This window comes from Biomphalaria glabrata, chromosome 9 (assembly GCF_947242115.1).
Source record: "Biomphalaria glabrata chromosome 9, xgBioGlab47.1, whole genome shotgun sequence".
NCBI classification, from domain to species: Eukaryota; Metazoa; Mollusca; class Gastropoda; family Planorbidae; genus Biomphalaria; species Biomphalaria glabrata.
The window spans coordinates 37,868,629-37,896,095 of NC_074719.1; the positions used below are offsets into that span (position 1 = coordinate 37,868,629).

General features: G+C 37.1%; 1 protein-coding gene across 1 annotated transcript in view; it reads left to right on the forward strand.

The window, feature by feature from the left end:
- Nucleotides 1–4,683: 4,683 nt before the first annotated feature.
- The window catches only part of LOC106078076 (nose resistant to fluoxetine protein 6-like), a 30,668-nt gene continuing 7,884 nt past the window's right edge, over nt 4,684–27,467 (forward strand). The window contains exons 1-12 of the mRNA XM_056042940.1: nt 4,684–5,244; nt 6,239–6,399; nt 7,219–7,318; nt 10,039–10,135; nt 11,547–11,911; nt 13,027–13,194; nt 16,169–16,265; nt 18,407–18,496; nt 20,806–20,971; nt 22,805–22,884; nt 24,811–24,933; nt 27,056–27,182. Of these exons, the coding sequence (XP_055898915.1) occupies nt 4,833–5,244; nt 6,239–6,399; nt 7,219–7,318; nt 10,039–10,135; nt 11,547–11,911; nt 13,027–13,194; nt 16,169–16,265; nt 18,407–18,496; nt 20,806–20,971; nt 22,805–22,884; nt 24,811–24,933; nt 27,056–27,182 (1,986 nt within the window). The 5' untranslated portion in view covers nt 4,684–4,832. The remainder of the gene's footprint in view (nt 5,245–6,238; nt 6,400–7,218; nt 7,319–10,038; nt 10,136–11,546; nt 11,912–13,026; nt 13,195–16,168; nt 16,266–18,406; nt 18,497–20,805; nt 20,972–22,804; nt 22,885–24,810; nt 24,934–27,055; nt 27,183–27,467) is intronic.

Below are 27,467 nucleotides of genomic sequence, written 5' to 3' on the forward strand. Positions count from 1 at the left end.
ATCTACTTCTAGGTCTAGAATGTAGATGTATTAGATTTACGTAAAAAAAACAAAACAAAAAAAAAAAAAACAATGCTAATAAACTTCAATAAAATTGAAGCAACTTTAAATTTACTCAGTTACGGCATAATTACTGACTACGCCATGTTGGCTCTAGACCTAGATATAGTCTTCGACGACGACCTATAAAGGGGACTAATTCAGCTTATACGATCACATCATCAGTAAAGTACAATTTCTTTCCCTTATTGGATAACAAACAAGATTTAATTATCTAATTTGTTACCTTTTTTTTTATTGATTCTTGTGTTGTCAGGTAAAAGAAATAATTGTGCCAAATTTCAGCTTGACCCGAGATGGGGTGTAGGAGAAATAACGTGTACAAACTTTTACCAGACAGACAGAGTGAGTTGATATAAACTTTGTAACAAGCAAAATATATAAAAAACATAAAAAATACTTTTAAAAAAAGACAAAGCTTATATTAAGCGTACTTGTATCAATTAGTTTGGATCAGTCATGTAAATAAATCTGTAATAAGTCTAGACTAACAGTTTAAAAAAAGCGTTTATAAAAATAAATTTAAAAAACAAAAAGAGAACGACCTGAATTCGAACTTGTGGGCTAAATCTTTCTCATGCTTCTCAAACCAACACGGTAACCACTCTACTAGCGTAGAATCTATGAACATGGAAGATTGTAGAGTTATCTAGTGTTTCTATTTCATGTTTGTGTTCACTAAGCTTGAGACGGAAGCATAATATAAAGGGGATTAATTCAGCTTATATGACCACTTCAGTCAAGTACTATTTCATTCCCTTGTTAGAAATACTAAACAAAGTAAAATATCACCATTAACTAATTTGTTATTTTTTAAAATTGATTCTTGTGTTGCCAGGTAAAAGAAATAATTGTGCGAAATTTCAGCTTGGTCAGTGACTAGGTGTCGGAGAAATAACGTGTACAAACTTTTAACAAGACAGACACACAGAGTACATAAAAGCTTTGTAAAAAAAAATAGTGTTAAAAAACAACTTCACTTTTAGAGTAATATATTGCTATACTGTAAGATATATGTCCCATTTTATATTCATTATAATTAATTAATTACTTTTACTTAATTAAAATATTATATATATTTTTTTAAATTGATTCTTGTTTTGTTAGAAAGAATGAAAAATGGTCCAACGTTTCAAATTTATTCTAGAAAGTGTGTAGGGGGGGGGGGGAAATAACTTATTTAAAATTTTCACTAATATGTGCACCTTGAGAATAAAATTAAAAAATAAAAAAAAAAAACTCATAAGATATTGTTTATATATAATTGGTTATAATCTGTCTGTCTTATTAGTAGCAATATTCAACACATTAATTTGTGAAATTTTGAATTACATTCTAAAACGTACTTACATTGATTTGATGTAAACCTCTGAAAAGATTTTTCTCCATATTTATATGTGCTTGCATTGGTTGAAGACATTACAATAATCATCGGCACACAAACTGTTACATTTCTAGGAAAATGGTTAGAGCCATTTGTGAGATCATTTGTCCGCTACCCTCCATGAAGGAGTGAATTGAATAGTATTGTAAAAAGGAAATTGACTTCACTTGAAAGGTTCGTATTACTGTGTATACAATTACTTCAATATTATGTTTACATTCCAGCCAACTACCCGTGGCCACATCGTTTATAGTTGTGTCTGACGAATGTTTGAGTAACTGTCCTTTATCAGCGACCATGGTTGGATTATTTGTAGTGTACTCCAAATTGTGCATTGGAAAACAAAACATCTTTAAAATTGGTTTTTAATAAATTCGATGACAAAATATTTTGTAAAGTTCCCCTTTCAGACTTTGTGGTCTATTAGGCAGATGTGTAGATTATTTGTAGAAAACATTATATAAACAAGAAAAAGGTTTTTAAAAAACTATTAAAAAAACAAGGTTACAAAGACAGTTTGTGTGGAAACACAAACCTAAAATCCAAGCAGGTAATAAGGCAGGTTTCATTATTGTTGTAACTCCAGTGGCGGACTGAATGTGGGTTAATGTGTGTGCGGCCTACTGATACATACGACTCAGGCCAATCACACAGGTGAAAGGGTAAACGGCTGTCGAGAGACAAGGAACAGTACTGCTAGTTCACGCAAATATGACCAGTATTATGGTCATGTGACCGAAAGCCATCACGGTCGAGAGACAGTGTGTAAGAAAGGACAGTTGAGTCCAGAACAGCAAAGCAGTAAGGACTGTGTGGTACCTTTGAGTCCTCGAGAATGTAGCTGTACGAGCTAGAGAGACTAGTAATGTTTAGTTAGGCAGTTCTGTTAAGTACAAGAAAGCATTTGAATTTGATGTAGCCAATTGTGTTGAATTGGCTGTCGATGTATTTGTAATTAAACCGCAACATTGTTTATTGAAGATCTTGTTGTCAAGTTCTTATGTTAGATGTGCTGTATTGCGTTGGGCAGTGTTTACAGAAGGCCTGATAGAGAAGATAGTAACAATATTTTCTGAAAGATCATCAAAATGAAATTCTATCAAAGGCAAATGACAGAGAAGAATGGAGAAAGAAGGTTGATAGATCTTGTGTGGTGCCCTAACCCTAACCCTGCGGTCCAGCAGACCAAAGGATAGGTGAAAGTGAATGTGAAGATAGATGTGAACCTGGCCTAACTGATGTCTTATATTGAATATCTAATTGATCTAATTGTTTTGTAAATGGTCAATCTCTTATTCAAATCCTCAAGGAAAAAACATTTCCGTAAAAAAAAATAATTCTTTAGTTAAGTGTTCTGTAGCCATAGTGCAGCACTGCAGTTCACGCGATAATATGACAAACTACTTATTAATTGTTGCTTTACATTATGTCCAACTTATATGCATACTAGATCTAAATAGATTTTAACTTTATGATTATTTTCTATATACAACAATAATGGATAGCCAGTTGTTTGAGGTAAAAGTTAACTAAGAAATCAATTAATTTAAAAGCAAAAAAGAAATTGTGTCTAAGTATATCTAAATGGGGAGGTGCGGTGGCTGAGTGGTAAGGCGCTTGGCTTCCGAACCGGGTGTCCCGGGTTCAAATCCTGGTGAAGACTGTGATTTTCAATTTCGGGATCTTTGGGCGCCTCTGTGTCCACCCAGATCTAATATGGGTGACGTTAGTTGTGAAAGAGTTAAGGCGGTTTGTCGTTGCGCTGGCCACATGACACCCTCGTTAACCGTAGGCCACAGAAACGGATGACCTTTATATCATCTGACCTATAGACCAAAAGGTCTGAAAGGGGACCTTTACTTTATCTAAATGTAATCAGTGCAGTGCAAATGTATCCGATCTTTCGTTGCACACACATATGAAGACAGTTGATCCTATATTGATTGAGTGCATTAATATACATTAATATACATACTGGTAAATATTGACCGCAGCCTGGTTTTTGTATGACATTGATAAATGTACACTGCGCACTATAATGATTTCACTGTGACTCTTATTACGTCTTCTGGTTTTTGTCATCATGTATAAAGCAATCAAAATGATTACAGCAGCCGTGCAGGGAGGCTTCAGACTTTTCAAGCTGAGGAGGTAGAGGTGAGGAGGCGTGAGGTGATATGTAATTGGTGTATGTAGATCTAAATAGAGTAAGACAGAAGCAATCTAATCATGGATCGGCCAGTTTTTTCACTTTAATGACAAGTGCAATTATTAAACAACAGTAACTGAAAGACAGAGAGAGAACGAGATCTAATCTAAAAATAAATGCTTTCAAGTGTCATTTGTCTACAATTTCAGACTCTAAACAAAAAGGATTGGAGAGTTTTGGTTGTTCACAATCTCTTTTCCTGTCTCTTTCTCTCTCTCTCTCTCTCTCTCTCTCTCTCTCTCTACGTTGGAGTTATTCAGAAAACAATTCAAATGAGAGTTATGTTAAGAGTTTTTTAAAGAATAAATGACATTATTGTTTCTTCTTCTTCTTGAAACTGTCAGGTAGAGTTGAGCCTTCGGCTCTGGAACTCTAAGCCAGCAAAAGTGAACAAGAGCTTCCTTTCACCGGCCTGAATGAGAACAGTGTAAACTGTTCTGTCTGACGGGGTGTCAGACTCGCGGCCAGAGACCGCGTGCACCGGGACCCCTGCCATTTTCCTTTTCTATACCAGGCTAACCGTGCAGGACACGCCATTTGTGTAATGGCCCCTTGAGGAACGGCACCTGGATTGTGACAAGGTTGTGGGAGCTTTTTTTCAACTCCGCGCAGTGCGATGATGATGCTCTCGCACCCCCTTAGGCACCCCCACGGGAGTCTTGTTTTGCTACCCTTTAGCCTAATCGTTTCTTCCTACGATCGTTTCCACCCGGGCGCAACTATGAGGCAGGGTAGCATGCCCGGGAATATTATTCATAGAATGTAAAGTTTTAATTTAAACCTTTATGAAAGATGCGGGTGTAACTATTTATCAGTAACCATTTCTAAGTGTAGAGTAGCAGAGAAATTACCTCTCTTTGAAATAAAATTGAAATTCAAAATCGGTTGATCGATTTTTGCTTCCCATGTTACTCCCCCTCTGTGGCTCTGTATATCATGTCAAATTATAATTTATGAATGTATAAACAGTAGCAATTTGAATAAAGTTAGCTAAAGGGTCATTTGAATATAAAGATCGATGAAAAAAAGAAATACGCCGAACCTATACAATTTTTTGTTCATTGGTGGACACGTTATGACACTTCTTGAACTAGTGCCCGAAGAAGAAACCACATGCGCCTTCCAATTTAGAGTTCTGCGTCTTTAATTAGAACTTCATACAATTGTTCACCTTCTAAAATGGCGCTAAGAATTCTGAAGATGTTTGCAAGACTGTTAACATGTTCACTTTTGCTCAACACACTAGCCACTACTTCAGCAGACGATACTTGGAACTCACCAAACTTTAGTCCATTAATGGAAATTGTGAAAAAAATCATGACTCTGTTCGAAGGTCAAGGACAACTAAATTTTCAGCAGATCCTGATGACTTTATTCTCTGGGGCGACTCACATACGCCTGACCGAGGATTCTAGTTTTACGGCAATGGACAAAAACGGTATAAAGGAGTGGGGTGAATCGGACATTTTGAAGCTAGGTTTTAAACCTCGACATTCCAAAACAGAATTTCTTGGTGCAAGCCAAAGGGATTGCTTTTCAGACTTCCATCGTTTGATAGAAAATGTTACAGAAAACCCTTGGGTTTTTCAATGTAAGTTTGGAGATTTTTTAGTGAAAGTTTTGAGTTTTTTAGTGAACCTTTTTTCATTTATTTCCGCATAAGTTACCAGTTGCTTTTTAAATCGTAAACTTTCAGTTTCTTTAGTGTAAGTATTGAGATTTTTTAGTGTAAGTCTGTCAAACTCATATTTCAAAAATTAGAAGAGAAATGAAAAATATTATTTCACTAAGCGATGCGGCTTGCAAAGTTTAGGTGCAACGGCTACTTTTTGTTTTCTAAAAGCAAACCGTTTAGTTTATAAAATTTATTATTCAAGCGATTTTTTCATAAAAATACACCAATTCTAAAACAATACAGAAATGTAAGGGAGATAATGTTACAATATGTTAACAAAGAAGGACAATTTTTGTGTATTTTCAGTATCACTAAGTCTTATATATTTATAAAATGTACAAGAAATTTCACAACAAATATAAATATTAGTTGTTGTTTTTTTCTGGTCAACTAGCTGCTAAAAGAAAACTTTTATGTTTGTTTATAAAGGCTAAGACTGCACTTTGTATGTAAATATCACGCACAGTTTTTAAAATGGACTTTTTATGCTGCGACTTTCGTGCAGTAGCGTGACGGCCGAGGCTTGGCATGGTACTAAACTAGTTCCCTCAAAACGTTTTAAATAATCAAATCTTATTTATCATCGTTATTTGCAGTGATGGAGCGCAGAGACCTTTGGTAAAAGCTTTTAAAAAGACTTAGTTGCTTTTGTATAGCACCACTGTATCAGATCTACACAGAAGTTTTTAGAGAATCGCTGTCTTTTTTTTTTAGTGATAAAGGTGTTCAACTGACAACACAGACTCTGTAGCACCTTTTATATTAGAAGAAACAAACAAAATTGTATCCACCCCTTTTTGATTTGTAATAATTATTTGAAATTTCACTAAACAAATTTCAGGCATGTATGCATGTCTCCATAATTAAATTTTCCTTAAGAGCCCACTATGTAATTTTATTTCTGTTTCAGTTCTTGACGCCTTTGGTAAACCTGGACCATCCTTATTGAAGGGTAGAATAAAATTTGTGGGCAACTATAAACAGTGCAGGAGTGCCAAGGCGCCGCCTCTGCCTGGTGAAGTGAATAGTGGATACAGTGGCAATTATTGTGTGGTGAATCTTTCAATAAAGGTACATTTTTGTCTGTAGTTATTATTGAAGTATGATTTATCAGAAAGAAAAAATAACAGATCTAGTAGATTGTAGCATTAATGACCAAATCTTATGATTTCAAATTGCTGTCTATTTCAAATCATTCGTTTAACATTCTCAATCTCTCTCTCTCTCTCTCTCTCTCTCTCTCTCTCTCTCTCTCTCTCTCTCTCAAATTGATTTGATTTATTTTTTTTATATCTCTCTTCTCTATTTGACTCTCTGTCTTTTTTTCCACTCGTCTAGTAGAATTCTTTTAAACTCTAGTCTCAAAATTATTAATTTGCAATTTTAAGATACCCCGATACATAATCTAGATCTAGTAAGATCTAGGTAATGATTTTTTTTAAATGTACAATCTAAAATCATAAGATGATTAAAATCAACAGACTAAGTCAGACTTGAATTATTTCGATCTAGGATTTTCAGCTTTTTTGAAGTTCTCGCGACATCTTTGTCTGGTGTTTTAGACCTCCATGTCCAGTCTAGGTATAATATTTATAGGTCTGTGGTCTAGACATCCTATATCTTAAACACACGGACGTCCGTCGGTATTCCTGCATGTAATCATTGAAGAGTTAAGTAAATAGATTGTTTCATAAAGAAGGCATTGTCTTAAAAAACAAAATTTTTTGTTACCTTTTTTTTTTACTTTTTCCATGTTTTCAACCATGTACTTTTTATAGTTTCTTTTATAGCAGCTTTCTATTCATTTCCTTCCACTTCTGCTTCGTCTCAAATATTACACATGGTGCAATTATAAACATTGATAGTTGTATTTTTTTTCCATGACATTAGAATCTGACTGGATTCATCGTCCAACTAGCTAAAATACAAATCGGCACCTGTATGCCAGACAGCTGTACTGAAAGTGACATCACAGACATTGTAGATCTAGGTACGTGGTAGAGAATGCTGTTAGTTTTAATTTAGATCACATTCTAAACCTGTAACATGTATTTGTTCAATTTCTTGGTTTAAATACCCTCGACAAATATCTCAGCTCAGTCTCAGTTTATATTTCCTTACACAGCTCATTATGAGTTTGCAACTTGTTCATATTTACGTAGACTGGTCATTAGGAGTTTGATCTCTTTAGGGGTCCTTGCATTTTGCGTAATATTTAATTTTTAGTGTAAAAAAAAAACAACTCATTTGGGGCCCCCTTCAAGTGGGGTCGGGGGGATTTTCGAATTCTCCCCCACCTCCACTCCCTTGCAACGCCACTGGTTTCAACAGTGCTAAAAGTACTAAAATGTGCTAAAAAGAGTACACATAATCATATGGCTTTTTAAAATACTTTACTTATCCAAAAGTCGTATTCCGAAAAGCGGATACCCCAAAAAGCTTGCTAATAGGGTTTGTTGGACTAGTCCGTTTCGTTTCTTTGATTAAAAAGTATTGGGCCGGAAGTCGCTTTTTTCCCTTTATATCTTTGTATTTTTCAGTTCTCTTTTTAAATTAAACTGATATTATTATGCTATAATTTTAAGTGTACCTGATAGAGAAAATAATTCTGCACAAAAATACGGGTACTTGGGATATAACCCGATAGAGGCTATAAAAAGAAAAGACCTGAAACTATCGCGTGAAACTACACATTTACAGTACTTTATTTGATGAGTATTTTACCCAAGATCTGTGTTGTTTTATTAGGACTAGCTTATTTCATGTACCCGGCATTTTCCGTTACACAATTTCATACACAAAATAATTGTTGAAAAAATTGTAGTGATTTTAAACTTTAAATGATTACTTAAAAAGGTGTTACTCTAATCAATTTTGAATATTTTTTTGTTATGAATGTCGCTGTTTATTTTGTGTCTGTTCTAGTTTCTTAAATTTTTCTTGAGTAAAGGAGTCGTTTTTTCTCCTAGTGGGTATACCTGATTTCTCCAAGCAGCTTTTGTAAAATATTGGTCCTAAATAATGCTATGTCTATAAACGAAAAATCGCATGGCTGCATTATGATGAATGTACGTGTTAGTTCAATATATTTTATATTACTAGGTAACTATAAATAACCGAATAAATAGACGTAAGTTGTTTTTTTTCTGTTAGATAAAGTCATATGGCAAATTTTTGTTTATATCCTAATTCTAAAAAGGAATAATAATAGATTAATACTGTAAAAATAATCACTAAGTTTTTCTTTTAATAGTTTTGAAAGTCTAACTAAATTTGTGTTTTTGCAGATGTACACAAGCTACACTATGAGTCAGTCCATCTCTTCTAATTGTTAAGAAATGAGTGTAAAAATGTAGGCTTCGATATTTTTAGCCTGAATTTAAGAAGTTACAAACTTTAAACAACTAATATATTGCCTCTTCCATAAAACTTTGTACTTATAAAATAAGTTTATCCAATGATCGAAATCCTGCTTTTATACTTAGGCCCTATAATAATAACCCCGCAAAAAATTAAATGAAAGAAGATTGAGATATACATATATTTTTGTGACGGTACGCACCGGTACGGGGTACCGGCACCTTTTTTCAATGTCGGGAAAAATGATTACTTTTCTTGTAATTCAACGTTAATTGTTAATTTATTATTAGTTGAAAGTTAGGCAATCTATCACTGAGTACCGGAGCCTCTTTTTTATTTTTACTTTATATACTTTCAGCCGACATGCCGTATTATTAAAAACACCTCTATGTGAACTTCTCAATCATCTAGAGTCTTAGACAGTCATTATTTTAGACTAGATTTAAGTAGAGTCTAGATCTAGATTTAGTAGGCCTATTATTATATAAAAAAATAATAATCAGTCATTATAGACATCATTCGCAATTTTATTATTAGGTCTAGGCATTGAAAAGTAAATCTATTAATAAACTATAATAGTCTATATATAAAAGTCTAAGTAGGCCTACTAACTTATTAAATAAGTCATTATAAGTAGAAGTATTATAATGAATATTGTATAGATTTAGATTGACTAGATCAGTCTAGATAGATGTCTAGTTTAGTAGATTAAGTATAGAGTATAGTAAACGTATTACAGTATTGTTCGATCTATGACTTATGTCTATATCTAATAATCTAATAATTAAAAAACGTTAGTCTTTATTAATATCTAGACATTTTTCTAATAAAAACTGACTATAGGCATAGCATAGGCTAGACTCGGCAATCTAGTCTCAAGATAGAATCTATACTATTACTAGATCTATTCGATTTTTATATATAGATCTAGACTAGAATTAGATTATAGATTTAAATATACTAATGGAGAGATGATATGAGGTGTTAGCTAATAGCGTTGCACAAGAAACAAACCTGGGTTTTTCTAAACTCTAATACTTGGTATGTAATAGTAAAACATCATCTACCTAAATAAATCGTAACTAGCAATCAAAAACCTATATTTATTGTAGTATATATAGGTCTGTGGTTGTATTTTATATAGCCTTCGTAACTTCTTCTATAGAGAAATGACTTTTGTAATTTCTTTTACTTAAAATTGGGCTATTCGCGTCTGACACATATATATAATTTTGATGTTCAGCAACAAACCCTATTGTATGTGAAATTCTTCAATAATATTTGACCTGCATAAAGATGTATACGATGTTATAATATAATATAGTTCATGCTTTTTGACATTATTTACAGGTTTGACTATGTTCAATCTCTCCTCAATTTTTGTAGCAGAGCCGACGGAATGCCGTACAGACAAAAGAGAATTCACTGGAGCGACATATGCCTCAATGTGAGTATCAGACTCGGGATGTCCCTCACTGGCTTTGGTTACGTCTTGAGATGAGGCAGAATCTGGTTTGTCTGATCAAGCCAATTCTGGAGCAGCAGAGTTTGCAACAGTTCGTTCTTGTATATGCATCTGTCCACGGGCTAGCTGACAGGGCAGCTTTCTTTTTCTTTCTCTTGGCTGACGCAGCCCCGTTTCCATGCTGTCTGGTCTTGGGCTATCTCCTCCCACATACTTTGATCGATGCCCGTGATTCTCATGTCTCGCTTGCAGACATCTCTGTAGATGTTGGGTCAAACCGAGACCAATCGTTAAAAGTAGGCCTGAACACAGAACTGTGATGTAACAGCCTGTGGTTAGAGGAGACCCATAGCTCGTTTTGACATCACAGGTCTGACGTCAAGTACTGTGACGTTGCCACGAGTTTTTCTCTTTAGAAGTAGATCTATATCTAAACCTTAAGAGCTTTAAATCAGCAGTCTAGATTTATTTCTAGATGCCTTTATAGTGCCTATAAATAATAAAACAATGACAATTATACAAAGTAGCTCTGGTCTAATGCATAGAGTCGTAGGTTCACCAAGCTGGCGGTTCCAAACAACGATTTCGATACCCAGCTTGAGCTAAAATTTATTTATAATTTCTTATATATATAATAATTTTATTTTAAGTTGTATAGTGGAGGTATTGTCTTCTTAAAAATATTAACAGTTTTAATATTGCTCTTGTTTTCCTACGCATGTTTAAGTTTCTATCGTATTTTTCTTTCAAGTACTTTAAAGCAGAGACGAAATTGATTGTTGATTCTCAAATGTTTTAGCATCAGAAATAGAGATTTAAAAAATAAAATATTTCCAAGTATTTATTCGACCAGTAATAATAAAAGTCGAATGTCTTTGAGCCCGAGGAATAAGGAAAATTGCAGAGTGACCTTACGTAGCTATGCAGACCCTTATATTTATGATTCCATTATTAGGCCTGTATGAGTAGGACACTTATCTCGCATGGAAGACGATCGCATGCCAAAGGCGATCTACTTTGGCGAGTTAAAGGAGGTCGGCCTATTAGCGGTGCCTCCCGTGAGCGCTATAAAGATCAACTCAGGCGCCATTTCGCCCTCATTGGCATATAGGAAAGTAGCTGACAGCAGAAGGAGCCTGAAAGAGACAGTTGGAGCGCTCTCACAAAGGCACCAGGACAAACTTTTGCGATTCAAAGAAAAGCCATTATTGAAGACAGGCGCACAAAGACAGAAACTTAAATAGACGGCTTTGTCTGCATGAGATGTGGCAAAATATGCAGGTCGAAACTAGGTCTGCATAGTCATGTGAATCACAGCAAGCCTCCTTAATCTTCGTGATCGAATAAATTGCCATTATCATATTTATTGATTTTTTTTTTACATTTTCCTTAGTGTCATCCTTTCGGTCATTTTAACTCTAATGGTCAGCGGAAGCTTGTTTGATCTTCTTGTCATTGGGCGACCGAAGTGGACAACCAATCACCAAAGGGAAGAGCTCATTCAGTCCGATACCGAGAAAATGTTTCCCTCTCAGAGTGGACATCACAAGACCAAAAACGAGGCCAAGATTTTCGAGACAGACATATCTGAAAGACCATTCAAAAAGACTCATTCGAATGGTCAGTTCGTGTGTGACAGTCAGTACACAGAGAAAACGCCTATCATTGGTGAGGTCAAGGGTAAGGGAGGTGTACATTTGTCACTCAAGGGAGAAAAAGCTTTTGCAAATCAAGCAGAGCCAACGATGTCTTTTAGAGGTAAGCTCTTGGGAGTAGGATCCTCGTTTAAAACGTCTGTTAGTAGAAGTGACTAGGAGATTAATGGAAAGAAAAAGATCGCCCCGCGAATTACTCCTTTACTCCGGAAATCTGGGAATAAATGCTTTCAATGCAACCGTATCGGAGTAGGAATTGAACAAAGATCTGTTAAATCAACGCCTCCTCCCCCACGGAAAAAAAAAGCACCCTACTCAGTTCCATAGTGAGCCAGTCCTTAGAGTGGCCTGTTTATCACAAATCTTGGCGGTCACTAAACAGAAATATGAAATAATTCCTCATGATACACGGTCTTCTGTCCCTTAGTATGAGGCTCGGAGCCAGGACGCTGGCGTTATTAGCGAGACTTCTATCAATTCGGTGTATACAAATTTTTAGCTTGAAATCGGATGACATAGGATCGAATCTAATCAGATCGGATCGAATTGGATCTAATAGTGCGACATTTTAACTTCATATAAATCATTCCCCTCCTTGCTTTTTTTTTCCTACCTTCTTACCCTTCATCTTATCAGCTTACAAATGCTTCACGGGAACAAACAAAAAAACAGCAAAAAAAAAAATAAAAAAATAATAATAATAATAAAACGTCTCTAACGATTTTTCTAGAAATTTAGAAAAATAATTACTAGCTAACTGGATACACAAGGATAACTCTGGTTGAACCGTTATAATTTTTTCAAAATATTAATGTTCTAAAATTAAATTTTGTTAATATTTATAAATTCTAGCCTAGACTACTGTTTTTTTTTTTTAAATGTTGTCATGTCTGGATCTGTATCACCAGCTAGAATTGTATATACTCTTAATAAATGTATACATGGGAGGAGGGGAATGGGGGTGAATGTATTCTTTTTTTTTTTTTTCAAATCTATTGTATTTTTTAGCTATTATGAGTAAGGTAGTCCCTAATGGCCTTCATAAAGGTTACCACTAGAGCTTCCAAATTTTGACCTACTTATGTTTTACATTTCTCCCCATGAAGAGCTCCTCAGCTTATAGTTACTTAGTAGGTACTGAAAATTATTAAAATGAAGAACATTGTAACAGTTTCACCTTGGCTAGTGTACGAACTGCACACATCTTGTATGTTTCAGACTACTTGGGACAAATTTTACTGTCCTTCTCGGTGTTCAGGAACGGTTCTAAAATTCTCGACACCTCACAGACCAGTGACTCCTTGACTGTCATCCATGGTATCCGTTTTCTCAGTATATCGTGGGTCGTGCTGGGACACCTCCATCAAAATGCTCTCCTCAACACTTGTGAGTTCTGTCGTTTTTATTTTAATTATATAAGCCAGTGGTTCCCAAACGTTTCCCTTAACGGAACACTTCGCACATTCTGAGTATTTAGCGGAACACTTCGCACATTCTGATTATTTAGCGGAACACTTCGCACATTCTGAGTATTTAGCGGAACACCGCACATTCTGAGTATTTAGCGGAACACTTCGCACATTCTGAGTATTTAGCGGAACACTTCGCACATTCTGAGTATTTAGCGGAACACTTTGCACATTCTGAGTATTTAGCCGAACACTTCGCACATTCTAGGTATTTAGCGGAACACTTCGCACATTCTGAGTATTTAGCGGAACACTTCACACATTCTGAGTATTTAGCGGAACACTTCGCACATTCTGAGTATTTAGCGGAAAACTTCACACATTCTGAGTATTTAGCTGAACACTTTGCACATTCTGAGTATTTAGCGGAACACTTTGCACATTCTAAGTATTTAGCGGAACACTTCGCACATTCTGATTATTTAGCGGAACACTTCGCACATTCTGAGTATTTAGCGGAACACCGCACATTCTGAGTATTTAGCGGAACACTTCGCACATTCTGAGTATTTAGCGGAAAACTTCACACATTCTGAGTATTTAGCGGAACACTTCGCACATTCTGAGTATTTAGCGGAAAACTTCGCACATTCTGAGTATTTAGCGGAACACTTTGCACATTCTGAGTATTTAGCGGAACACTTTGCACATTCTGAGTATTTAGCGGAACACTTTGCTTAATGTTTTAGAGAGATCAATTCACGTGGTGGACGACTAGGTAATTAATCGAGTAGTTCGTGGAACACTTACTCAGGCCTCGAGGAACCCTAGTGTTCCGTGGAACACAGTTTGGGAAACACTGAATTGTAAACAAATAATTAGATAAATATTTAGGAGAAAGTTTTACTTGTTTGAAAATAAAAAGAAGCTTCTCAAACAATTTCATCATTGTATCGTAATCAGAGGCTCTCAAACTTTTTTTTTTGACCAGGGGACCTTTTTATATGCAAAACCTGCCCACTGACCCCTTAGTGAAGAAAGACACATAAATGAACAGTATATAAATGACAAATGTTAAAAAAAAAATGTGTGTGTGGAAGGAGTGTTTGTTGAAATTATAACTTTTGTTTGAAAAAAAAGGACTTGTATAAACGTGATGAGGTTTCATGAATGTATTTTAAATTATGTCCGGCTCATGTTTCTAAACACAACCGCAAATATCCACGACCTCTCATTTCTAGTCGTTTTTTTTTAATTTGTCGAGGTTCATTATGGCAATGAATCCAAAATTCACAATCTTCTAAACTTCTGCATAATGACACATAATTTGTGGGTATCGTTGTTCAGACATTAGATTTATGTTTCTCGTTTTTTTTTTTTACGGATATTTCAATAATCTGATCCTGTATTACAGTGTTTCCCTAACTTTTGACCTATTCTAGAATTTCCGTAACGCTAAGTACCCCCCCCCCCCCACACACACCTAAAAAAATAAGTACGCTTAACCCACTTTGGGAAACACTGCTGCATTACAATATATTCATCTGTGATTGGGATAGGAGTCTGTCCACGCGCAAAAGTGTTTGATCACAATTCGGTAATATCCTAGTGAAGAATGTTTTCAAATTTGTGGTTTACGTCGTCAAAGAAAAGTTCGTAATAGATATATCGAACAGTTGCGCGGGGCGAGTTGATCATTGTTCAAATTAGTAGATCAGACCCACTACAGTCGTCTAGTGGACCTTAAGGTTCTGCGTACCACAGTTTCAGAACCACTGCCGTAGATTAAAATTTAGTTGTTTTACTCTTCTATTTCTCACCGTCTTAGAATAAGACAACAGTAAATGGAAACTTCCTGTTGCGCTATTGTGGATTTTATTTTGAGTTTTGTGTGTGTGTGTGTGTCCGTATTGTGCTGCTCTCAAAGTCTTGTTCTTTTATTTGTTGACGGTAACAGAATGGGGACAAAGGAAATGCATTAAACCCTCCGACATACGTTGGTATTGTCTTCGTTGAACGTGTGGCAAAATATGTAGGTCACGGCGGGGTCTGCGTAGCCGGATAAAGTGAAACACTCTTTCTTAATTAATCTTTACATTTTAAAAAAAGAAGTAAAGTTTCCCCTTTCAGACCCTCCAATCTATTGAGGAGAGGATGTTAAGGTCATCTGTTTCTTTGGCCAACGGTTAACGCGCAGGATGTCATAGACCGACCGCCTTTACTTTCCCCAACTAAAGTCAGGTACCCATTAGAGTTGGGTGGACTCGGGCTTGCCCTAAAAATCACGAAATTCGGACAGGTTCGGAAGCCAAGCACTTAACCACTTAGCCACCTCCCACCCAATTAATCTTGATATTGCCTTGACATGTGTTTGGGATGTACACATAAATGTACAATTACGTCACATAGCTAAAGGGAGCGTGATGGCTGAGTGGTAAAGTGCTTGGGTTCTTAATCGAGAGGTCCGAGATTTAAATCTGGGAGAGAATTTTTAATTCCGTGATTTTTAGAGCTTTATTGTCCTCTTTGAGTTGATGGGAGGTGAGAAGTGTGGTCATCTTCCACCACGAAGTTGGAGCTATTTAGATGGGTTGGGGAAGGTAAAGTCAGATGGTCATTGTGCTGGCCCTCGTGAGCCATAAAACCAGATAACCTTTACATCATTGGTCCTAAAGATCTCAAGATCGGAAACAACGTAACAACTGCTTAGACCCGGATCTATATATGGAAATAGATTTGAACAGCCATCTTTATCCATATTTTCTCAAACACAATTATATTCGTATCGCATTAGTCTGCTTCGAAAAGATGCAAATCCATTCTAGGGTATAGCAACCTAGGGATGTTTCATTTCACTCTTTAAACTTTTTTAATGAAAATTTTGTATCTTAATTCACATTGTTTAATTGTTGATGTCATGATTGAAGTCAGTCATTATTTCTTGTCATCAGTGAACATATCAGAGAAGGCCCTTGCAGTTATGAAGGAAGGCCAGTATGACGTAATAACCAACGCATTTTTTTCCGTGGACAGTTTTCTTACTATAAGGTAACTCATTGATAAGTTAGACACGCTAAGTAAGCCCGTGGGTAATGTCTTATCCATCAGATCGATTCAGAACAATTATTCACAGTAAGGGAAATCTTTATTTTCGCGAATGCTTTTTTACAATATCCCAATTCGTAGCTTATTGGCAATGATTCCATACTGATCAATATGTAATGAAACTCCATTGGGTTACTGTGGATTGGGTTAAAGTAGATACGGTTAAAGACTTAAAGTGGGTTGGGTTAAAGTGTATTGGGTTACAGATAAAATAACAAACAAAATAAATAAAAATTCTTTAAAAAAAAAACACAATGCTTAGTAAAAGGGGAAGAACTAGCCCTTAAAACTATATTTATCAATAATGTATAAGTTATTTCCCTTATTTGATATCAAATAAAGTAATTAATTACCAATGATTAATTGACTAATTCGGTATTTTTTAAATTGATTCGTGTTTTGTTAGGTACTATAACTTGACCGGAGACTGAGTGAGGGATAAATAGCGTTAACAACAAAAAAATATTTAAGGGGACTAAACCCAAAATTTTTAGCCATATTTGTGAATACTGAAGTATTAGTTTCCCTTATTAAACAAAATAGTAAATTAAAAGCAAGTAATTGTCTAATTGATACTGTTATTAGCGGCCCCCGAAAGGGGAAAAGACGCTATTAGTTTGTGTGGAATGTCTGTCTGTCCGTCCATCCGTCAGTCCCGTTTAGATCTCGATAACTAGAAAAGATAGTGAAAATCCGGCATCATAATATTTTAGATCTTTCAAAGTTCTGATGCAACGGCTACTTTTTTCTTTTCTGAAAGCGAATAATCTAATATTTTTAATCACTTATGCAAGCAGCTTTTTCCATAAAAATACACCACTTTTACAACTATTTACTATTAATAGTAATAAACACTGGTGGCTACCACGGGAGATTACTATACACCATATTTTTAACACATTTATGCAAACGTTTGTAGATTTGTTTTGTCAAAACAATATTTTTTTAAAATTTGTATTGTTAAGTCATGTAAGATCTGTACTATATTCACACACAAATGTTTACTTTTTTTTTAAGGGAACACTTAACCAAAGGAAAACAAAAGTTTGGATAATTTTTATTTTACGGAAATGTTTTTTTTTTAAGGAATAAGAGATTGACTCTTTACAAAACAATCGCAAACATTAGATATTCCTTATGAGACATCAGTTAGGATATAAATACACATCGCTTCACATCTACTTTCACCTATACTTTGGACCGCTGGGGCACCACCCAAGATCTGTTAATATTTTTCTTCAATCTTCTCTGTCATTTGTCTTTGATAGAATTTCATTCTGGTAATATTAAAACCTGCCTTTTTACCTGCCTAGGTGGACCACTTCGGTGGCCCATTTTGAGTTTGTGTTTCCACACAAACTGTCTTTGTAACCTTGTTTTTTTTAAATTGCTTCTGTGGCATTTTACGTCTCGAGAAAAAATCTTTTTCCTTTGCAACTTCTTGTGTGACTAAAGAGGTCAATTCTTGATACTCAGCTGCGGTCGCATATATGTAATCACCAGGCGCTGATGCACTTTCACCCTTCTTTCTGCTTCTGTTGTGTATGGCATCCTTCCTTTATGATCTTTCTCCATGTGGATCTATCCAGTGCCACTTTTTCCAGGCTGCTAGTGTCGATTTTGAAGAGCTTCATGTCGCGTTTGCATACATCCGTATACCGTAAAAAATGGGCGACCAGCGGCTCTCCTGCCTTCTATTAGATCGCCATACTGAATGTCTTGTGGAAGTCAACCTACTTGCGTTTTACGAAGCCAGCCAAGGCGTCTTCTGCTGATAACATAGCGGATGTCCTGGCACCCTGCTCTTTGTAGCACTTCCTCATTGGTTATTTTATCTTTATCACGTCTTTTCTATGACAATAAATAAGTGTGTGAAGTTTCAGCTTGATCCGTGAATGGGTATGATAGAAATAACATGTACACACTTTTAACCAGACAGACAAACCGACAGACTGACTGAGTGAGTTGATATAAGCTTTGTAAAAATGAGGCTATTTCCCAGACAGTGCATTAAGTTGAGCATAAGACCCGTTGTGATTACATTTCTTAATGAAAGTCTATATGTTATTTTGTGTCTGTTTTAGTGGCTTCCTGGTAGCGTACATAACAACAAAGATGTACAAACAGAACCCGAAGTTCAACTGGGGTCTCTTTTATATCCATCGTTTTTGGAGGTAAAAATTTTATTTTTTTTATATTTTTTGACCATCAAGAGAGATTTGGTATGAAATTCTGGATTACAGTAGTTATCTAGTTTGTTAAATTAGTACAGTCAGAGGCGACCTGAACAAAGCGCGGGGCCCTGAGAGAGTGTCATATGCAGGCATTGAGCCTATATATACCGTACCACATCACGCTCACTGGCCTATATATACCGTACCACATCACGCTCACTGGCCTATATATACCGTACCACATCACGCTCACTGGCCTATATATACCGTACCACATCACGCTCACTGGCCTATATGTACCGTACCACATCACGCTCACTGGCCTATATGTACCGTACCACATCACGCTCACTGGCCTATATATACCGTACCACATCACGCTCACTGGCCTATATATACCGTACCACATCACGCTCACTGGCCTATATATACCGTACCACATCACGCTCACTGGCCTATATGTACCGTACCACATCACGCTCACTGGCCTATATATACCGTACCACATCACGCTCACTGGCCTATATGTACCGTACCACATCACGCTCACTGGCCTATATATACCGTACCACATCACGCTCACTGGCCTATATATACCGTACCACATCACGCTCACTGGCCTATATGTACCGTACCACATCACGCTCACTGGCCTATATGTACCGTACCACATCACGCTCACTGGCCTATATATACCGTACCACATCACGCTCACTGGCCTATATATACCGTACCACATCACGCTCACTGGCCTATATATACCGTACCACATCACGCTCACTGGCCTATATGTACCGTACCACATCACGCTCACTGGCCTATATATACCGTACCACATCACGCTCACTGGCCTATATGTACCGTACCACATCACGCTCACTGGCCTATATATACCGTACCACATCACGCTCACTGGCCTATATATACCGTACCACATCACGCTCACTGGCCTATATATACCGTACCACATCACGCTCACTGGCCTATATATACCGTACCACATCACGCTCACTGGCCTATATATACCGTACCACATCACGCTCACTGGCCTATATATACCGTACCACATCACGCTCACTGGCCTATATATACCGTACCACATCACGCTCACTGGCCTATATATACCGTACCACATCACGCTCACTGGCCTATATATACCGTACCACATCACGCTCACTGGCCTATATATACCGTACCACATCACGCTCACTGGCCTATATGTACCGTACCACATCACGCTCACTGGCCTATATGTACCGTACCACATCACGCTCACTGGCCTATATATACCGTACCACATCACGCTCACTGGCCTATAAATACCGTACCACATCACGCTCACTGGCCTATATATACCGTACCACATCACGCTCACTGGCCTATATATACCGTACCACATCACGCTCACTGGCCTATATATACCGTACCACATCACGCTCACTGGCCTATATATACCGTACCACATCACGCTCACTGGCCTATATATACCGTACCACATCACGCTCACTGGCCGGTTCGCCTCTAACACTGTACGCATTATTTTTGCTACTAAGCGTAGCAACTTAAGTACGTACAGTACTATTGACCTTTCACAAATTAAATACTGTAGTGTAATTGTTTTGCATGAAAGATTTCGTCTTTTAAAGGTTAATAAACTTAGCTAATGATTCAGAAACATTTTGCATGAAAAATCAACAAACTAGATGATAATAATAATTTCTGCTAAGCACGCTGAAGTCGGAAGTAACCATTAATAGGAGTGCCAGAACACTTTTTATAGCCGAATAGTTGCAGAGACAGTCACAGTTGGATTCATTTGTGGAACTGTCCTGGCTTGTCATTCTTCACTAATGATGATATTACGTATCTTCTATCCCGATGCGCGTTCCATACCATCATCACATCTCATCTCTGCCTGTGGTCCCTTCCGGAACAGAGGCCACCAACCAGCTTCCTCCAGGCATCTAGGTTCTGGGCGAGTCTCTCCAACTGTCCCCACGTCTTGCCCATCTGCGGTCCGTATGCCGAAGCCAAATTGGTGTTCTTTACTCCAGGGTGTGCGATAGGCGCTATAGTTGCCCCCTGACGTTCGCAGATACGACTTTCGCGGCTACTACTCGTTTTTTTAAAAATCTATTTATCTATCCACTTAATATCTCCATGTCAGGTAAAGCTTGTAGAATAGCCCTGGTATAACTTCATTAACTCTTTCTCTCCTAACTGACGATACCAACGTTGATTCCACCAGAATGTGGTAAATAATTACGGAGAGAAAGAGTTAAATCGGTGAAGTTCTTTGAACCCCGCAGGTTGACACCTACTTATATGTTGACGTTGCTTGTCATCCTGGGGCTGCTGAGATTCATGGGGTCCGGCGCCCTGTGGCCAACAGTTGCTCTAGATCAACATAGCTGTGAAGCGAACTGGTGGACCAACTTGCTCTATGTCAACAACTTCTTCAAAGTGGACAAGCCGGTAACATCTTCTCTCAATATTTCTTTCTTTATACATGTCTCTTTCTATCTCTGTCTTTCTCTCTTTGTCTCTCTCAATCTGTGCATTTTTTCTGTCTTTCTCTGAGTCTCTGCCTCGTTCTCTCTATGTTTCTCTCTCTCTCTCTCTCTCTCTCTCTCTCTTTCTCTTTGCCTCTATCCTTCTCTCTAAACTCTTGTAACTTTTTGACCTGTGGTATTCTTAGTAGGAGAATTAAATGCACTGTAGATGCCTGAAGAACTAATAAGTTAAGAATGAAGGAGACCGAACGGCAAAAGTGTTTCGAACCTAATTACAAAGCTCACTCTGTCTGGTAAAATGTTTTTACACGTTATTTCTCCCACACCCATTCTTTGATCAAATTGGAATTTTGTACAATTATTTCTTGTACATGACAAAGAAAATCCATTTTAAAAATACCTATTTAGTTACGTAATTAGCTAATTATTTCTTTTGGTATCGAACAAGGGAAAGAAACTGCAGAACAGATGTGGTAATATAAGTTGAATTAGTTCACTCGAGTCCAAATTCAAGTCGTACTACATTTTATGCGTTTTAATAGCGATCACGGCAACATTAACAGTTAATCACCCTTTTTTTTTTATCTAAAGGTACAAGCAAGTAATAGGATCATAGCCCATTGAGAAAAAAAGTTTCACTCTCAGATCTTGCGATCTATGGGGCAGAAGATGTTAAGGTCATCTAGGCTAAACAGAACAACACGGTGGCCAACGGTAACAAACAGGGTGTTATGTGGCCAGCACAACGACCAACTGCCTTTACTTTCCCCTACTAAAGTCAGGTACCCATTAGAGTTGGGTGGACTCAGGGGCTCCCTAAAAATCCCGAAATAAAAAATCCCAGTGTTCACCAAGATTCAAACCCAGGGCCCCAGGTTCGGAAGCCGAGCGCTTAACCACTCAGCCAACGCGCCCCCTCCATTGAGAAGCTAAAAGCATTAAATTGCGCTAAACAAAAACAATTTGTAAAAATATTTATAATCACACAATTTTATTGATTATTCTAGATCAATTACAACATGACTGATTCGAACTAATTAAAACTTTGTTGTTGCTTTTTTTTTTAAGTATTTTTTTTAAATACCTCTATTCAAGTCAGAACTTTATGAAATCTGAAACCAGAGTCGTAGTGAGGGGGCAAGGGGGCACGATGCCCTGGGTGCCACCCTCGGGGGGGGGGGGGGGCGACACACGGAGCCTATATTTCTATGTGATGTTCACTACGCCTCTGCCTGGAACCATGGATGCCGATATCAAAAACGCTTCTAACAATTTTCCTAGAAATTTAGCAGTTGATGTATATCGCTTAGAAAAGAATATATAGCTCGTTGGCCACACGAGGAAACTTTAGTTTGACCGTTATTAATTTTTCAAAGTACAAAATACATTTAGATTTGACTTTATAGAACTAGACCAACAGACCAAGATCTAAAACCAACAACGGTTGTGAATGGACTATCGCGTTCTTGAAAGGGCTATCACTTTCGCGCATTTCCGAGCATAATGCTCTTTGGATTCCAGAGTTCAATAAATTTATGTTTAGGAAAATTGTCTGCATCTTCTTCGTCTAAATCTAAATGCCTTTTTATTTGATTTCGAATTTATTTAAATTTGCTTAACCAGTATTTTTCTCGAAAAGGGGGGGGGGAAATGTTTCATTGTTTTTTAATCTAATACACAAATGTAAGCATGCTGGAAACGATCGCTCTATAAGTTGTATAAAAGAGGTATTGTCTTATTAAAAATGATTTTTTTAATAGTGTTCTTGTTAATCATTCCAATGGATTATTTCCAGTGTTTACTCCACTCCTGGTACCTGGCTGTTGATTCTCAGTTCTACATTTTGTCTCCATTAATTCTGCTTCCTTTTTTCTGGTAAGCGCAATGACTCTTCTAAATGATTTACTAACCTTTTTTTTTATTATTATTATTTCGCCATTCAGATACTGCAACCAAAAGTAAATGTCCCAATGTGGCAGGAACCTTGTTGTGTTTGGGATGGTGTTGGCGCGTCTGAGGTCTAGGGTGTTACTTTTTAAAGACTGCAGTTGCGCAAAACATTACATACTTTTGTTGTGGTATGTATGTGTGCGTTTCTATGGTGACGGTGGGAAGAGGTTAGCGATTGGTTGTGAACGATGCAAGATAAGAGGCAAAGTATCCGCGGTCTAAGTTAGGACAGACGACTCCAGAACGTGAGGCTGAAACGAAATGTTATTGTAGTGAGTTAGATTTGGTTAAAATACCATTTTATATTATTACTAAAGCCTACTACATTCATTTCATTTCATCTCAAACTGAATTTGTCAATATTGTAATAAACATGAGATTTAGATTTAGTCACAAATGAAGCTATTCAAGTTAGTTAAAGGTTTACAAGTTCAAATATAAATACGCCTATAGCGGTTTAGTTGTCTACCAGCTGTATAGTACCATAAGTCAACGACTGTCAACAACAACAGGCACAGAGTTAATAACAGGCAAGCAACAAAGAGCCCTGAGTTTTTCAAGTTCTTTAAGTTGGTGGTGTCGTGTGGTGCAGTTTGCGGAGAGCCTGGATAGGGAGATTTGTTACAATATTAACATATATATTTGTCTGTCTCTTTTTGTTTCTCTCAATTTGTTCAATTTTCTGTCTTTCTATCAGTCTGTCTCGTTTTCTCTTTGTCTCTCTCTCTCTCTCTTTGCCTATCTCAATCTCTTTCAATCTCTCTTTTTGTCTTTCTCTCTCTCTTGATCTCTCTATCTCTGTCTCTATTTCTGTCTTTTTACCTATTTGTTTCTTTCTCTCCTTGTCTGTCGTATCTAGTTTACAATTAACGGAAATTTATTAACAAATTGTACTAAAAGAAAAAGGGAAAATGACAAAGGTGTGTAAGTCTATGGAAATACAATTTGGAGCTAGGTTTTAATCACCACTAGATGAGTCGGGCAAGTGATCGGCTGTCATTTAGGCCCAATGTTTATCTTTAGTACTAGAGCCGGTCAGTGTTGTGTGGTGACTGGTGTGGCTGGTTGATACGACCCTAACTGACTACTCCTTGGGCTGGTGGAATGGATCCCGGCCGGTGGCAGTTCAGGTGTGGTGGACCGTGTAGTGACGGGAACCAATTTGCGGCTTGAATAGCTACGCCAGTGGTTAGAGCTCAGCAAAGGGCAGATAACCTGTGGGGGATATAGATGTGATGAAAACAAAAAAGAGCAGGTTAGCCTCAATGAGCCAATGGCGGTGTAGATCGAGATCAATCGTCATAGAAGGCCTGTACACTGACCTACAACATCACAACCTGTGGAGACCAATAGCTCGTTGCCACGTCACAGCTCTGCATCACGTGGCAAAGAGATATTGGTCTTCACTGCCTACAGGTTTGCGACGTCGATTGCTAGTGTTGAGGCCTACTATAACTCATGGTCTCGTGTTGATGCCTTTTTGGGAAGGACATCTTCAGAATAAATCTGATCAAACCCATGTTTAACATTGAGTATGAAATAATGACAATAGCTGGTTTTTACAAAGTATGAGATTAAAGTGTAGCTAAGGGAGCTAAAAATGACAAGAACTTTAAATAAAGAAAATGGTTAAGTCCCTTGGCAAGTCATTCTATGGTATGTGGTCCAATAAACCAGACTCGTAGCCTACTCTATATTGTCGACACACTTGGCATTACTTTGTCTTGTTAAGTTCAGGTAATATATTGTGTAGATACGTGCTTAGAACAAGTATTTTTGAGCAGATCGGGTTCCATCGACATCATAAACAGTGAAATTATTAACAACAAAAATCTTGTTTTCACATTTTAGGAAGTTCCGTGCTGGGATGCTGGTCTGTGGAATTCTGTTGTTTGCTTCATGGCTGACTACAGGAGTTCTGTCCACTTACTATCGGTGGGCGTCATCCCTCGTCCGTTTAGACATCAACTCTTTGTAAGCAAAATAATAGTGTTTTTTGGGTCAATAAAACAATAATTTGCATATGTTTTAAATTGTAAATATCATTAGCTTGATTGTGTCCCTCAAAGTACGTAACGTCTGCAGTCTCGGAGGTACAAATCTAGAAGTACACTAAAGAAACGAAGTGTTGAAATTGAATCGAAACTCAACCAAATGAAATGAATGCACTAATGATGAACAAAATTTACATTGAAAGTTGCAGACGGACGGACGGACGGACAGACAGCACAAAACTAAGGGAGGCTTTAGGAGGTTGGGAAATGTAAAGCTGTCGTGTTACAAATTTAAAATAGGCCTACAGAGCCTATAGAGCTTGTAGACACTTTTTACAATGCTTTTATCAACTCACTCCGTCTGTCTGTTTCTTTAAAAAATTTTAACACGTTATTTCTCCCACTTCCCATTCTCGGATCAAGTTATAACAGGCATGTCAAACACGGTGTTCGGGGGCCGCATGCGGCCCGCGACCACCTTGCATGCGGCCCGCCTGGCCACCTTAAAAATTATCAAAATAATGTTTAACTATTACGCTGGAAAGTAAGAGATAACAAGCTACTTGAATTGAAAAATAGTAATTGTTAAACTGAACAACGAGAGTGAGTCTGCAGTGAAAGCCAGCTACATTTTGTCAAACTTAATGCAAGCCATAGCAATCATTTAGTGAATGTGATTTTATGAAGGAGTGCGTCGTTAAAGCCGAAGTAATTTGTCCAGAAAAGGTGAAAGAATTCAAAGAAATAACTTTAACTAGTGACACTGTGGCAGATAGAATAAATGACATGTCAGTCAGGTTGCGTGAACAATTATAGAACAAAATAGTTGATTTTGAATTATTTTCATTGGCTCTCTATGAGTCAACTGATGTAACGGGTGTAGCACAGTTGGCTATACTCATAAGGACCTGTGACAGGAATTTTGAGATACATGAGGAGCTACTTGAGTTCTGTTCTATGCATAACACCACAACAAGCAAGGGTGTTTTTGAGATATTACAGGAGGTGATATTGCAGTACAATTTATCTTTGGTAAAGCCAGCTAGTCTAACAACGGATGGCGCACCAACCATGAAATGAAATGGTTTTGATGCAACGCTACTTGCAAAATAAGAGCGACTGGTGCTAATTTTAAATTTGCTCATTTTCAGTGCATCATTCACCAAGAAACATTCTGCGCACAGCTATTACAGTTCCAACATGTCATAAGACCGGTTTCAGTCGCTCTCCATTTTATTTATGCCTGTGATGCTTTCATCGCCAATGTTTCTGGATGACTTTGGGCACGAATTTGATTGTGTTCCCTACTACACAGAAATCCGCTGGCTCTATATCATAAAGTAGAGATTTTTTACACTGGGTGAGGAAATTGTATTGTTTCTGAACATGAAGGGTGAACCTGTTAAACATTTTCAAACTGACGAATGAGTTCAGGACTTGGCATTAGCAGTTGATCTCACTGGTCACCTGCAAGACTTGAATTTGAAACTTGTCACAAGTGCGTGTGATGATGTGAAGTGCTTTCAAGCTGCAAAGATTAGGTTCCTCGCAAAAATACGACTGTGGATAAACCAAATATGAAGAGAAAATCTTGTAATCATAGTAATTTTTGATTGGCAAATAATACTACAAATTTAGCTAAGGAACAGGTATGCCATTAACTATTGTATTTTATGGTATTGTTTCTAATTTACATAAAACTAGTAGGCTGTTTCGCAACTAATTTTTTGCTGCGGCCCCTCAGGTCATAGTAAGTTTTTTATGTGGCTCATACACCTTAATGAGTTTGACATGCCTGAGTTACACTATGTACCATTATCCATTGTCCATAACAAGACATGAATAAAAACAAACAAACATTAATCCCTAGTAATTAATTAATTTTTGAATGACATAGACAAGGGAAATCAATGTTACAGTATTGAGATATATGGCTGTAAATGTGCAGTTTTTCCCTTATATAAGCATTGGTTTTTAAAGTATTTTAAAAAAATATTTTGCTTGTTATAGTCTGTACACCAGATACATTTTAAAAAAAAAATGGGCTAACCGAAGTATTTAATATTTGGAGACAACAATTTTGATTATTTTTTCTTTCTCAGAGATAAAATGGATCATTACTTCTTCTTCAACTACATCTCGCCTTATTGCCGTATTGGACCGTACATCATCGGCCTCATGTCCGGCCATCTCTTAGCTGTGCGCCAGGGACAAGTTCGGATGAACAAGGTAGTGATGTACACGTAGGTCTGCCGTGTTACGGTACATGACGTTAAACATGAAACTTACGATCGAAGACAGAGGCGTAGCGAGCGAAACAAACGCCCGGGGCAAGAAACTATATTGGCGCTTCCCCCCCACCCCTCTCTCACATTTTCCATGAACGTCACATAGCAATATAGGCTTATAAATAAAAAGTATTGAATAATAATATAATACAAATAACCTTAGAATGTATTACCTAACCATAATATCTTCAATACTTTTTTTCGCCTAACCGCGTGTAACGCCCCC